Source organism: Bidens hawaiensis, unplaced genomic scaffold (assembly GCF_021521415.1).
Source record: "Bidens hawaiensis isolate Kalapana, Puna unplaced genomic scaffold, B.hawaiensis_p1.1 tig00041067_1, whole genome shotgun sequence".
Taxonomy (NCBI): domain Eukaryota; kingdom Viridiplantae; phylum Streptophyta; class Magnoliopsida; order Asterales; family Asteraceae; genus Bidens; species Bidens hawaiensis.
In genome coordinates this window covers 106,112-119,327 of record NW_027497251.1, presented here as the reverse complement: position 1 = coordinate 119,327, position 13,216 = coordinate 106,112, and the positions used below count along the sequence as shown (strand labels likewise).

Genomic DNA, 13,216 nt, shown 5'->3' with positions numbered 1-13,216 from the left:
TAAGGAACAGGAGATGTAATGATAACAATATATGGATATTACAACACGTGATAATTAATCACTAGGAGCACATTGTAACATGCATTATGGAAGCTTTTATTATTTTTCTAATTACAAACAATAAAATTATCTTTCATGTATTATGGATATCGATCGTGTTTTTTAAACTATGCCTTCTAGTTGTTCTTTAACTGTAACTACAACTTCACATTCCATTTCCTGTTGTGCTTGTCCTGTGGGCAAGTTTACAAACTCACATCTATCTAATTCCAATATTTATAGTCCCAATTACTTTGATCTATTATATTGTGATATGTTTGAGATCCGGCCTGCTCCTAAAACAGGTACACTATGCTTGGTCAGAATGATTGAATGACAACTTAATACCAAAAGTAAACGAATTCAAACTGACTTTTTTCTTCTTCTTTTTTTTTTTTGGGGGGGGGGGGGGGGAGGGGGGGGGGGATGGGAGGGATACACAGGGGAGAATTTAGACCTTTGCATGATCAATTCCGCGTTTTTGGCATTTTGATTTTAATACCATCATTTGTAGAATCAATCATATGATTCTTGGACATCTCCTTTGCCATTATTGAAATATGACCCATGCATACATTATTCGTGAGATCAGCTGGAATATTTATCCCATGTGACTTTATTTTTATTTCTTTTATTTTGTTTACTTTATTAGTTGAATAAGTAAACCCTATTTACTTGGTCTTTCAGTTTGTTCCGAGACTTAGCGTTCTAGCCGTTTGCTTCTGTTCTATTTAATTGTAATCTCTGATCTCTCAATGTATGCAATCTAGCTATCAATAAAATTCAAGCCTTTGCAATTCTTCTTGTTCTTGATTATAATATCAATCTGATTCCATCAGATTGGTATCAGAGCACCAGTTCTTTACTGATCCTATAACCCATCCATATCCTTCCTGTTCGTTCCCTCTATCTTACCCGAATTTAAACCATGGCCGATCAAACCAGTACCTTGCCCACTGCACCTACTCCAATTCCAGTGTTTAAGGGAGAAGGGTATGAATACTGGAGCATCTGGATGAAGACTATTCTCAGATCTCGTGATCTATGGGACCAAGTACAAGATGGCGTTGATGAAAAAGAGAAAGATCAAGGCAAACTCAAGAATGCTCAAAAGAAAGATGCTCATGCTATGGCCATTATTCAGTAGGCTATACATGATCAACTATTCTCTCGTGTTGCTGCTGCTTCCACGGCCAAGGAAACATGGGAGATTTTGAAATTGGAGTTCCAAGGAGACTCACAAGTTAAGGCCGTGAAACTTCAAGGCCTTAGAAGGGATTTTGAGAACCTGCTCATGAAAGAAGGAGAGGTCATAGGTGATTACTTTGGAAGAGTAATGGCCCTTGTCAGCCAAATGAGGGCCTTTGGTGAGATCATTGCCGACCAAGTTGTGGTTGAAAAGATACTATGTAGTTTAACTGCAAAGTTTGATTATGTAGTACTGTCTATTGAAATCAAATAATGATCTTGCTACTCTCACTCCTGTGAAACTCATGGGATGCCTACAGTCCCAAGAAGAACGAATTAACAACAGAACTCCTGAGAAGACAAATGGTGGAGATGTCCAGGCCTTGCAAGCTATGCAAGAGTCAAACAGAAATAAGGGTAATTTTTCCCATGGAAGAGGAATGCTATCATTTAGAGGAAGAGGCCGTGGGAGAAGTCAAAATTCTCCCAACACCAAGATACCTCACTGCACTTGTTGCAACAAATACGGCCATGTGAAAAAAGACTGTTGGTATAATGAAGAAACAGCCGCTGTAGCTTCTGCCGAGAATGAGAATGCACAAGAAGATGAAGAACGATTGTTTATGGCCCTTACTAATGAAGAATCCACTGTTTATGAAGCTACCCTTTGGTTTCTTGACTCAGGGGCATCTAATCATATGACAGGAGTTAAAGAAAGTTTCACTTACCTGGACGAAAATTTCAAGACTGGAGTCAAACTTGGTGATAAGAAAGAACTTCAAGTCCAAGGAAAGGGGACAGTGAAGATTATCACTCAAAATGGTAACACTAGACTCCTTGATGATGTTTATTTTGCTCCTCACCTAGGTTATAACCTGTTGAGTGTAGGACAATTAATGAAAAAGGGGTATGCTTTATTGTTTGATGAGGGAAAATGTGTCACTCATAAAGCTTCTGGCAAAATTTTGATAAGTGTACCTGTACTAGATAATAACATGTTGCTTTTGGATGCTTCCAAGGCTGGAACCGAACCAAGTACATGTACACCCATTGATGCAGCCTCTAAACTTTGGCACATGAGATATGGGCATTATCATTTTGAAAGTTTGAAGCTATTACATGATAAACAAATGGTTTATGGTCTACCTAAAATCCAAAAGGCAGATAAATGTGAAGGTTGTGTAATGGGAAAACAGGCCAAGGAATCTTTTCCTTTCAAGTCTTGGAGAGCTACTAAGAAGCTTGAATTGGTTCACTCAGATGTTTGTGGACCAATTCAAGTTTCAAGTCTCGGTGGCAATAGATATTATGTTCTTTTTATTGATGATTACACCCGGATGTGCTGGGTATAATTTCTCTCTAACAAATCTGAAGTGTTTTCCAAGTTCAAAGTATTTAAACTTATGGTTGAAAAGGAGAGTGAAAGCTCTATCAAAGTGTTGAGATCGGATCAGGGTGGAGAGTACACTTCCACAGAATTTAACAAGTTCTGTGAATCTCATGGCATAAAAAGGGAACTAACAGTTCCCTACACTCCTGAGCATAATGGCGTTGTAGAAAGGAAGAACCGAACCGTTATCGGAATGGCAAGGAGTATGCTAACGAGTATGGCTGTTCCTAATTATTTCTGGGCAGAAGGTGTGGCCACGACAGTGTATTTGATTAATTTGGCCACTACCAAGGCTGTTCGTAATCAAACTCCTCTTGAGGTATGGTCTAATAGGAAACCCACAGTTAACCATCTCAAAGTGTTTGGTTGTGTGGCCTACGGTTTAATACCCTCTCAGTTTAGACAAAAGCTTGATGATAAATCAGAAAAGTGCATCTTTATCGGGTACTCTACTCAAAGAAAGGGTTATCGATTAAATAATCCTATCACTAAGAAGTTTTTTACTAGAAGAGGTGTCAAGTTTCTAGAATAAGATAAATGGCAATGGAACAAGGAGGAACCCCTTTCCTATGAACTAAACTATATTGATCATTTCCCTATTGATGAGCCTAATCATTCTTCACCAAACAAAGATCCCCAATCACCACCTTCGACCCAGGCCATAACACCTCAAACACTCACTCAAACTACTCAAAATCACCAAACACCGATTACCCGCTCTTCCAACCAGCAACACTCAATTAGCCAAGCTGAATTCACTACTTCAGAATCACACAACACCCAAAGCCAAACCTCAGATTCACACGCATTACCTACTTCACAACATGATAGCACCTATACACCCTCTCATCCTCCTAGAACCAAGGGGCTTCAAGATGTTTATGATAGAGCCAAAGAGATTAATGCTTGTACTGATTTCTATAATTGTCAGTTTGCTCTAAATGTCACTGATCCGCTGCACTATGAAGAAGCTGTTGTGAAGCAAGAATGGATAGATGCTATGGAAGAGGAGTTAGATGCTATCAAAAGAAATAAGACCTGGGAGATTGTCCAACTCCCCCCTGGTAAAAATTTGGTTGGTTTGAAATGGTTGTATAAGACCAAGTTGGGTGCTGATGGAAGTATTATTCGCCATAAGCCCGTTTAGTTGCTAAAGGATACTCTCAAATGCAAGGTGTTGATTATCAAGAGGCGTTTTCTCCTGTTGCTCGGTTTGAAACCATCCAAGTTGTTGTAAGTATTGCAGCCCAAATGGGTTGGAAAATCCATCAACTAGATGTTAAGTCCGCCTTCTTGAATGGCGACTTAACCGAAGAAATCTATGTTGAAAAACTGGAAGGGTTAATTGTATCGGGTAAAGAAGGCTACGTGTACAAGTTGAGAAAGGCTCTCTATGGACTAAAACAAGCCCGTAGAGCTTGGTATGCCAAAATTGATGGTTATTTTGTTGAAAATGGATATCATCGGAGCATAAATGAGCCTACTCTTTACGTGAAATCTGATGATGATCATAAACCCATTTACGTGTGTTTATATGTTGATGATATAATATGTACAAGCCCGTGTAATGGTCTTGTTGATGAATTCAAACACTGCATGAAAAGGGTCTTTAAAATGACCGATTTGGGGCTGTTAAAATACTTTCTTGGTTTGGAAGTATATCAATGTGAAACGGGTGTGTTTTTAGGTCAAGAAAAGTATGCCAAGACTCTTCTTGACAGGTTTGTAGTGATTAACTGTAATTCTGAAGGAACTCCTATGAATACGAGTGAAAGACTAAGCTTAGATGCTGGTGCTGATAAAGTTAATGCAGCCAAGTATAGAAGTATGATAGGTGGCCTCATTTATTTAACTCATACTAAGCCGGACCTGGCCTATGCAGTTGGAGTGGTAGCTTGTTTTATGCAATCTCCTTCTAAACTTCATCTCGGGGCTGCAAGAAGAATTATGAGGTATGTTGCTGGTACGTTGTCTTTTGGTGTGTGGTATGAAAAAGGTGTCTAGATTGAGCTTGTTGGATACACGGATAGCAATTGGGCTTCATGTGGTGATGATAGAAAAAGTGTGTCAGCTAATATTTTCTCACTAGGTAGTGGTGCTGTAACCTGGAGTTCAAAGAAGCAATCCACGGTTGCCTTGTCAAGTACCGAGGCTGAATATATAGCCTCAACCACTGCTACTTGCCAAGCTATATGGCTAAGGAGAATTTTGGAAGATCTTGGGTTTGATCAAAAGGAAGCCACTGTGATGTTTTGTGACAACAAATCTGCCATTAACCTAAGTAAAAATCCCGTCATGCATAGTCGTTCAAAGCATATTGAACTGAAACATCACTTTATAAGAGAAATGGTGAATCAAGAGTTTGTGAAGATGGAATACTGTAACACAAATGAGCAGCTGGCAGATATGCTAACTAAAGCAGTTATTCGGGAAAAATTTGTGTTTTTCAGACATTGGCTTGGAGTTAAGGAGCATGGATTAAGGGAGGGTATTGAAATATGACCCATGCATACATTATTCGTGAGATCAGCTAGAATATTTATCCTATGTGACTTTATTTTTATTTCTTTTATTTTGTTTACTTTATTAGTTGAATAAGTAAACCCTATTTACTTGGTCTTTCAGTTTGTTCCGAGACTTAGGGTTCTAGCCGTTTGCTTCTGTTCTATTTAATTGAAATCTCTGATCTCTCAATGTATGCAATCTAGCTATCAATAAAATTCAAGCCTTTGCAATTCTTCTTGTTCTTGATTATAATATCAATCTGATTCCATCAGCTATAAACAAGTTTGCCAATTTATGCATACTCCTTCCGGTTGGGGGGGGGGGGGGGGGGACGACAACCTAGCCACAAATGGTATACAAAAGTGCGGAATTAATCTTCGTTTGGCTAAACTTTTTCCCAACCCGAATGAACCTATGAGGATGCAAACAAATAGGGTATTTCAAATGTAACAAGAGACACAAAAAATTTAGCGTGGAAAACCTCTCAAGACGAGAGTAAAAACCACGGGACTACTAGAGACACTTTAAATCCACTATCACCAATAATAGCAATACCAAAGTCTTCTTTAGGTAAAACTAGGCATACAAAAATCATCATATACTTGGAATAAATTAACATTAAGTATATATATAGAACCAAATACAAAAGAAACCGAGTAAAAGGTATCACCAACGAGAGAATAATCGATCTCTGTAATGTCGCTTATCTTCACAAACAACAAAAAAAGAATGGAGCACAAAACTTCTCTGTCTCAGAATTATTGTCGACGAAAGAGGAATACTCCAAAAATATTCTTGATGTATTTTTTCTTTGTGTTTTTACTGCTGAATGCTTAAAACAAAATGCCACCACACAAGGATCGATTTAAAAATTAAAACCCTTTCTTTCCTTTTTATTTGTTTCATGTTGTCAGCAGGCCATACGTGAAGCCCACGCAAAACATCTTGTTCTCACGAGGCCCAAACCAAAACCTCAATTTTGATTGTGTTATATTCTAACCAAATAAGAAGACTATTTTTTTCATTTTATTTATATTACTAAATAATAATAATAGTAATAAACCCATATCGACTAAAATTTGTTGGGCTTTCTCATGGGCAAAAATACCCCAACAAATCTCCTACTTTGAACAATTATCATCGGTGTGAACTATATCAAATTCAAACAACTTGTCTTAAATAACATCTCTAACCCAATGATACATCACATCAATACATTTTGTTCTCTTTTGATACATAGAGTTCTTAGCATGGTGAATAGCACTTTTATTATCGCAAAGAACCACGTAACGCTGTTGCATAAAGCCAAGCTCTTTTCATAAATTTTTTCAACCACAATAATTCTTTGCATGCTTCTGTTGTTGCCATATACTCTGTCTCGGTAGTGGACAAAGCAACACACTTTTACAATCTTGACTGTCATGACACGCCCCCCTGCAAATAACATCAAATATCCAGAAGTGGATTTCATGTTGTCCTTATTTCCTGCCATATCAGAATCCATGTAACGAATGATCATCGGTTCCCCATTTTCAAATGTTATACCCAACTTGGAAGTACCTCGTAGATATCTAAGGATCCACTTAATTGCTTCCCAATGCTTCTTACCCGGATTTGACAAGAATTAACTAACAACACCTACTGTATGGGCAATATCGGGTCGTGTACATACCATTACATACATCAAGCTTCCAACCGCTGATGCATATAGAACACCATCCATTTCTTCAATCTCTTTCTCATAAGTAGGGCATTCTTTTTCAGTTAACTAAAAGTTGGGAGTAAGAGGTGTACTCATAATGTTAACTTTAGCCATCTTGAATATGCCAATCACCTTTTCAATGTATTGCTCTTCTGACGTGTGCAACTTCATTTAAGATCTATCTCTAGTAATCCGAATGCCAAGAATATTCTTAGCTGGCCCCAATTCTTTCATAGAAAACGACTTGCCTAATTATTTCTTCAGCTGGACAATTCTTTCTGCATTCTTGCCAACAATCAACATATCATCAACACAAAGCAATACTATGATGAAATCAGCATTACCAAACCTCTTAAAGAAAACACAAAGGTCAAACGCAGTCTTTTGGTAGTTTTGCTTTCCCATAACTAACTCAAATTTCTTGTACCACTATCTCGGTGCTTTCTTCAAGCCATAAAGGGTTTTCTGAAGTTTACAAACATAATCTTCTTTACCTTTAACCTGAAAATCTTTAGGTTGCTCCATATAGATTTCTTTATCCAAGTCACCATGAAGGAATGCTGTCTTGACATCCATTTGCTCAACATCAAGATCAAGATCAAGACTAGCAGCTAAACCAAGGATCATCCTAATAGAACTCATCCTCACAACTGGAGAAAAAATCTCATCAAAATCAATAACTTTTCTTTGACTGAACCCTTTGACCATCAATCTTGCCTTGTACCTAGATCGTGGGGTATGTTCTTTAGTCTTTACTTTGTAGACCCACTTGATCTTCAAAGCTCTTTTGCCCTTAGGCAACTTCACTAACTTAAAGGTATTGTTTTCATATAAGGAATTCATCTTATTTTCCATGGCTTCATCCCACTCTTTTTTATGCTTATCTTTCATTAGGTCATGGGTTTTTGACTATGTGTATGACATGTTCATTGTACTAAAAGTCTTCAGTGCACTACTTAAAACGGTAGTTTTATGTATAATCACCAATTTGTTAAAAGCTAATCCCATTTGGTCACACGTACTCTTGGGTTTATGGTCATAAGCTATTTAACTGGTTAGTAATGGTGGAGGGTATACATTTTTCCATGCCACCAGGATGTATGTCATACAGAACTTCAATGTCCATGTAGGTCGATCCCGGCAAGAATTATTTTCTGTACAGGTGAATAAGACCTTTCGTGTTGTAGAGCTTCAAGCGAGGTTATTTCAGACACGCACGAGTACTCATCATGCAAGTATGGAGATTGCCCGTATGCAAGTTGACAAGTCGCTGATGTGCATTTATACAATGTCATGAAACCTTTTCACTTCACCCTTTAGCAGTAGCATATCCAGTGTTAAAATATTCAAAATTTGTCCCCAAGTTACCAACTATTTTTATTAATAGTTCTCCAGACATACAAAACATCTTATCACTACATAGGGGATTTTGAGCAAAATAATGGCGCGAGAGACGTTATGCATTGCTTCATGATCTCTAAGTACAAGACCTCTTGATGGTATTAACTTGTGTATTTTTATGAACTTTTTTTGCAAACAAAAACAAAACATTTATATCAATACTTTTTTAGTTTCAACTTTCAAGTGATAGAATTGAAATTGAAATGAAGTTGATTAATGCGAGAACGCATATTGTTACAACACATGATTTATTTTGACAACATCAATTGAGAAAACATACAAACAATCTCATAACTGCATAACATTTATTTTGTGTAGAAATTATCCATCTTAATTAGGGGTAGACTTCGATAACAGATCTTAACCCCAAAACTGGATATATCTTATAATCGGTAAAGCAAGCATCATGGAATAGCTTTGCCCAGTCTTTTTCGCTCCTCTGGCTTCCCTTCGCCAAGGTGAACTCAAACATATCAAAGAAAAGCTGAGTCTCGAGTGTTTTGTTGCCTATTTCTTCGTCCTTCACCACTATTTCAATGATGATCACTTTCCCACCATTTTCTTTTGTCGGAATAGCCTCTTTGCATCGTTTCAATATCTCTATGCACTCTTCATCACTCCAATTATGGAATACCCACTGTTTTTTTTTCATGTAATTTATTGTATATATACATAAATCAACATGCATGCATATATGCATGGATAAAACATGGTGATAATCATTATTGGCGGATCTACTTAAATTATAGACAAAATAGCAAAACTCGTCCTTTACGTTTACACGAATTTTCAGTGGTTGTCCTTTGCAAAGATAAATACCAGAAAACATACCTTATGTTTCAAAACCCTTGCACGGTTCGTCCTTTTCACTAACGTGCATTAAGTATGTCAGTTAAGTTACCTCATGTGCATGGCACATGATGGTATTTTAGTCTCTTTCCCATTACTCCTGATGATAAATTAAATGAATATTAAAAAACATAAATTACTGCCTCTTTCTCTTACTCCGTCTACACCACTACCGGACTACATCCCCACACTGTGAGACGACCACCACTACACAGCTACCGATCTCCAAATTAGGGTTCTTGCAGAGAAGATGATTATTGATGATATGTAGTTACGGATGGCTTCTTCCAGCACAAAGAAAGCAGATTCATCAACCTTCTACCATCTCACAGTTGTCACACAAATCCACCAAAATCCAACCCTAAAGACACTTTTTTCATCATTAACTAGTTTCGAGATGAAGAAAATCTTGAATTTCTTAAAGTTCAAATGTTTTACTCCAAATCTAGACAAGTAAGGTATTTAGAAATACCCAAATTGAAAACACAAACAAAAATCATAAAGCTCAGAAAATAAAAAAATGCCAAATCAAAATTTTGATTCTTGCTAATAAAATCAAAATCTTGATTCTTGCTAATAAAATCAAAATCTTGATTCTTGGTAGGGTTTCGTTTAAGGATTGTGTTTTATTGGATTTGATAGTGAGTGGAGAAATCAGTGGTGGTGAAAACCTCATTAGAGACGTCGTCTTTTTTCGACCAGTATTGGTGAGCTGAGAAAACCGATTGACTCAGGCGATCTGAAAATCGACCTAAAAAACAGGTCACCGGAGAAACGAGGTTATGGCGGTTTCCGGCGAGTGTCGCTAAGCTCCAGGTGATTGAGATACGAGCTTGATGAGTGTTTGTGGCGCTTGGTGGTCGTCGGCGTGTGGTACCGCTTGGTGGTCGCCTGCGTGTGGTGGCGCTTGATGGGCGACGAGGTGTGTGGTGGTGGAAGCTAGATCTAGGGTTGAGTTTGGAGATGAGGATCGATGTGTGTGTATGTGTGTGAGAGAGAGAGAGAGAGAGAAAGAAGGAGTTAATTATTAAATAATGTACAAAAGTACCCTCATGTGCATTGCACATGACTAGATTTAACGGAAATATTTAACAGGGTTAGAGTTAAAGGACCTAACGTGAAAGAAATTTAAAACATACAGTATGCTTTCTGCTATTTGTTTCGCGAAAGGACGTCTATTGAAATAACGTCCAAACATAAATGACGTCTTTTGCTGTTTTGTCTAAATTATAAGTATTAGGGGTAGCCCGGCTACATCTCAACTTTATGGGCGAAGTGCAAAATTTATTTTCTTAACGTATTGGAGTCAAAAATTTCTTTTTTGAATACCCCTAAATTTTTTTTCTAGATCCGTCAATGATGATAATGATTTAAAGTATGAAAGGAATTAAGGAAAAGTGTAGCAAGGAATACCTTGAACAAAACTGCCTGAGCTTTTGGAATGGATTTAAACATATCTCCACCAACAAAGCTCAAGTTCTTACTTCCTTCCAAACCATTAACAACTTCTGGAAGATCAAAATTGATATAACTGAGATTGGAAAAAGCTTCAGCAATGCATTTTCCAAAAGTCCCGGTTCCACCTCCAATATCAGCAACTGAATCTAGCCCTTCAAAGATACCCTTACAATGTTTAAGAATGACACTCGCAACAAGCCTTCCATCGCTAGCCATTCCTCGTTAATGGACTGGTAAAGCATAGGATCTTCGACTGCCAACTCATATGCCATCCTCCCATGGGTAGTTTGAAAAGGGTCGACATCATTGTCATTTCGGAGCCATTTGCTCATGTTTTGCCATGGAGCCATCATTATCGGATCCAAAAAGAGTAGGAAAAGGGGTGTAATGTTTAATGGCTCGTCCTTTAGAAGTAATCGAGAAGCAGGAGTTAGCGAATAGCCTCATCTTTCTACAACAAAGAAACCATTGTGGACAAGGATGCGCATCAATCGATACACATATTGAGATCTCTCCTTGTTGATTGGGAGGGCGTCAACCAACTCCGAGAGCAACATTGGTGCACCATGGCGGTGTATGATATCAGGTATTTCTAGCTCAATTGCACATTTGAGTGACATGGACTTTATAAAGCTATAAGCATGGTTCAATATGTGAGCTTGAGAATCAAGCAAGACACTAGATTGCTCATCAATTTGCAATGCCATCTCTCTTTTCTTATAATGTGTGATAATAGTGATGGACAGATTGATTGTGTGGTGTAACCCTTAAAGAACCTGCCTATATATAGGAATAATATGTGAGGTGATTGAGTTGGATTTGATAACTATAATGTATCAGCTTAGCATGTTGAATTCACTTAATTCAATGGTAGAGTACTAGAAAGTCAAGAGATTGTGTAGCGTGGCTTGAAAAGGGGAAATAGAATTTGCTTATTATCATGCGAATTCTTGATATGTGGATATATTATTCATTTATTTGTGTACAAATTTGACATTTGGCAAGACCTTTCCATACCGAACTTTGGAAATACAAAGAATTCATTTGTCTCATTATGATCCGGATACCCTTGAAACGCCCAAACACCGCAACGGGTGTACACGTTTTGAACGCGAATGTGGCGGAAGCGTTCAAACAAGCTTCATCATAGATCCCAACAACCCGAGCAATCCTTTTTTAACCCGTCCACAAAACAACCTGTTCTTTAACCCTCAAAACAACAGGTGGGACCCGAATAACCTATTCAATCTAAATAATTTCAATCCTAATTTCGTTTATCACCAACGTTTAACTACCGACCCAAACAAATACAACAATTTGAACCCATTCCAAACCCAAGAAACACTCAAATCTGTCCCGGAAACCCAACCCGAACCTGTTACACAACCAAAACTGAAAACAACTACCAAAAGAAAACACAAAAAGAAGCAACATCTTCATCGGCGGTTGATAGAGCACTAAAAACGCAAAGTTAGAAAAATGGACAATTCCGAAAGAGTTGGCTTGGCAAGCGATTTGGTTGACGTTTCGGATAGAACCCGGTTATCGCTATTATTTATTTTATACTATTTTTATACTTTTAATATCCATTTAACGTCCTCTTTGTAGGATTAGAACCGACACCATTTTGATGGGCATAAACACTTCATGTCAATAGACCAAAAGTCAATCTCCAAGAGAAAATTAGTTTTAAACAACTTTTTGCTGGTACTTATAATTTCATCATACAAAATGTGACTAAAGTCGTTTATTTTATTATAAAGAAGTTGAAGTCAAAGCATTTTATTTATTTATTTTTATTCTTTGAAAAATTGTCTAGTTAATTTTAAGTTTCATACTTTCATGGAACTCATGATGAAGTTGCTTTTCCCGCCATCATGCGCAAATACTTTTCTTCGGAGTGTACTTAACACTCATACAGACACCTGTGCATGAAGACACTCATTCAAAGCCAAATCAGAAACGACTTTTTGTAATTTTATAATAATTAGTTGCCCTGCCATGTTTGATTTGTTTCATTTAAGTAGGAGCCCAGTGACAGAGGTACCAAATTCATGGCTCTTTCTAGAAAATAAAATCTAGCAATATATGTCACTCTAGTTTCAAAACTTTAATTAATCAAGACTAATTGTAATTAGTATTAAGGCCCACACATAGATTCAAAGAACCTATACGAGCGGGAAAAAAAAAACCCTTAGGCCATAAAGGATTATAAGCTAATTTTTTATAAAATGATGATTAACAAAAAGCAATGATATAAAGATAGCAAAACCATCGTATTAGTTTTAATGTTTTATATATATAGAGACCCTAATAAGTTTTTCGGTTTTATATTTTAAAAAACAAATATATAAATTTAGTGCCCAGCCAGGCCTTTGTAATTATATATATATTTTTTTGAACGGCCAACAAACATATAATGCCTAGGTACTTCGTACGGGGTGACCCAATGGCTAAAGGCCACCGCTAGCTAGCCCAACCCAGCCGTACGGAGCCCTTAAGCGCCTCCAAGTTATCTCCAGTTTCGGGGAAGACCCGCCCGCCCGAAGGCCACTGGTGGTAAAACCCGGATACCCTCAGGATCGAACTGGAGATCAAAAAGATTGGAAAGGACTCCTTGTAATTATATACCTGTGCATACTTTATATTCCATCATCTTCCTTTTTTTTCCCAATAATTTACAT

General features: G+C 37.5%; 1 protein-coding gene across 1 annotated transcript; it reads right to left on the bottom strand.

Annotated features, from left to right (window-relative positions):
* Positions 1-8,469: 8,469 nt before the first annotated feature.
* On the bottom strand, positions 8,470-11,327 carry LOC143592566 (trans-resveratrol di-O-methyltransferase-like). Its single transcript, XM_077072458.1, has 2 exons — positions 10,488-11,327; positions 8,470-8,862 (listed from the first exon to the last, which is right to left on the bottom strand). Exons 1-2 carry the CDS (start codon positions 10,746-10,748, stop codon positions 8,560-8,562), a joined length of 564 nt encoding a protein of 187 aa, XP_076928573.1. The 5' UTR covers positions 10,749-11,327; the 3' UTR covers positions 8,470-8,559.
* Positions 11,328-13,216: the final 1,889 nt, after the last annotated feature.

Excerpts from the sequence above, each read along its gene's own strand:
- LOC143592566 (XM_077072458.1), bottom strand. The coding sequence starts at position 10,748 with ATGGCTAGCGATGGAAGGCTTGTTGCGAGTGTCATTCTTAAACATTGT. Across the intron at positions 8,863-10,487 it reads CTCAGGCAGTTTTGTTCAAG|TGGGTATTCCATAATTGGAG; the intron begins GTATTCCTTGCT and ends AAAAAAAAACAG.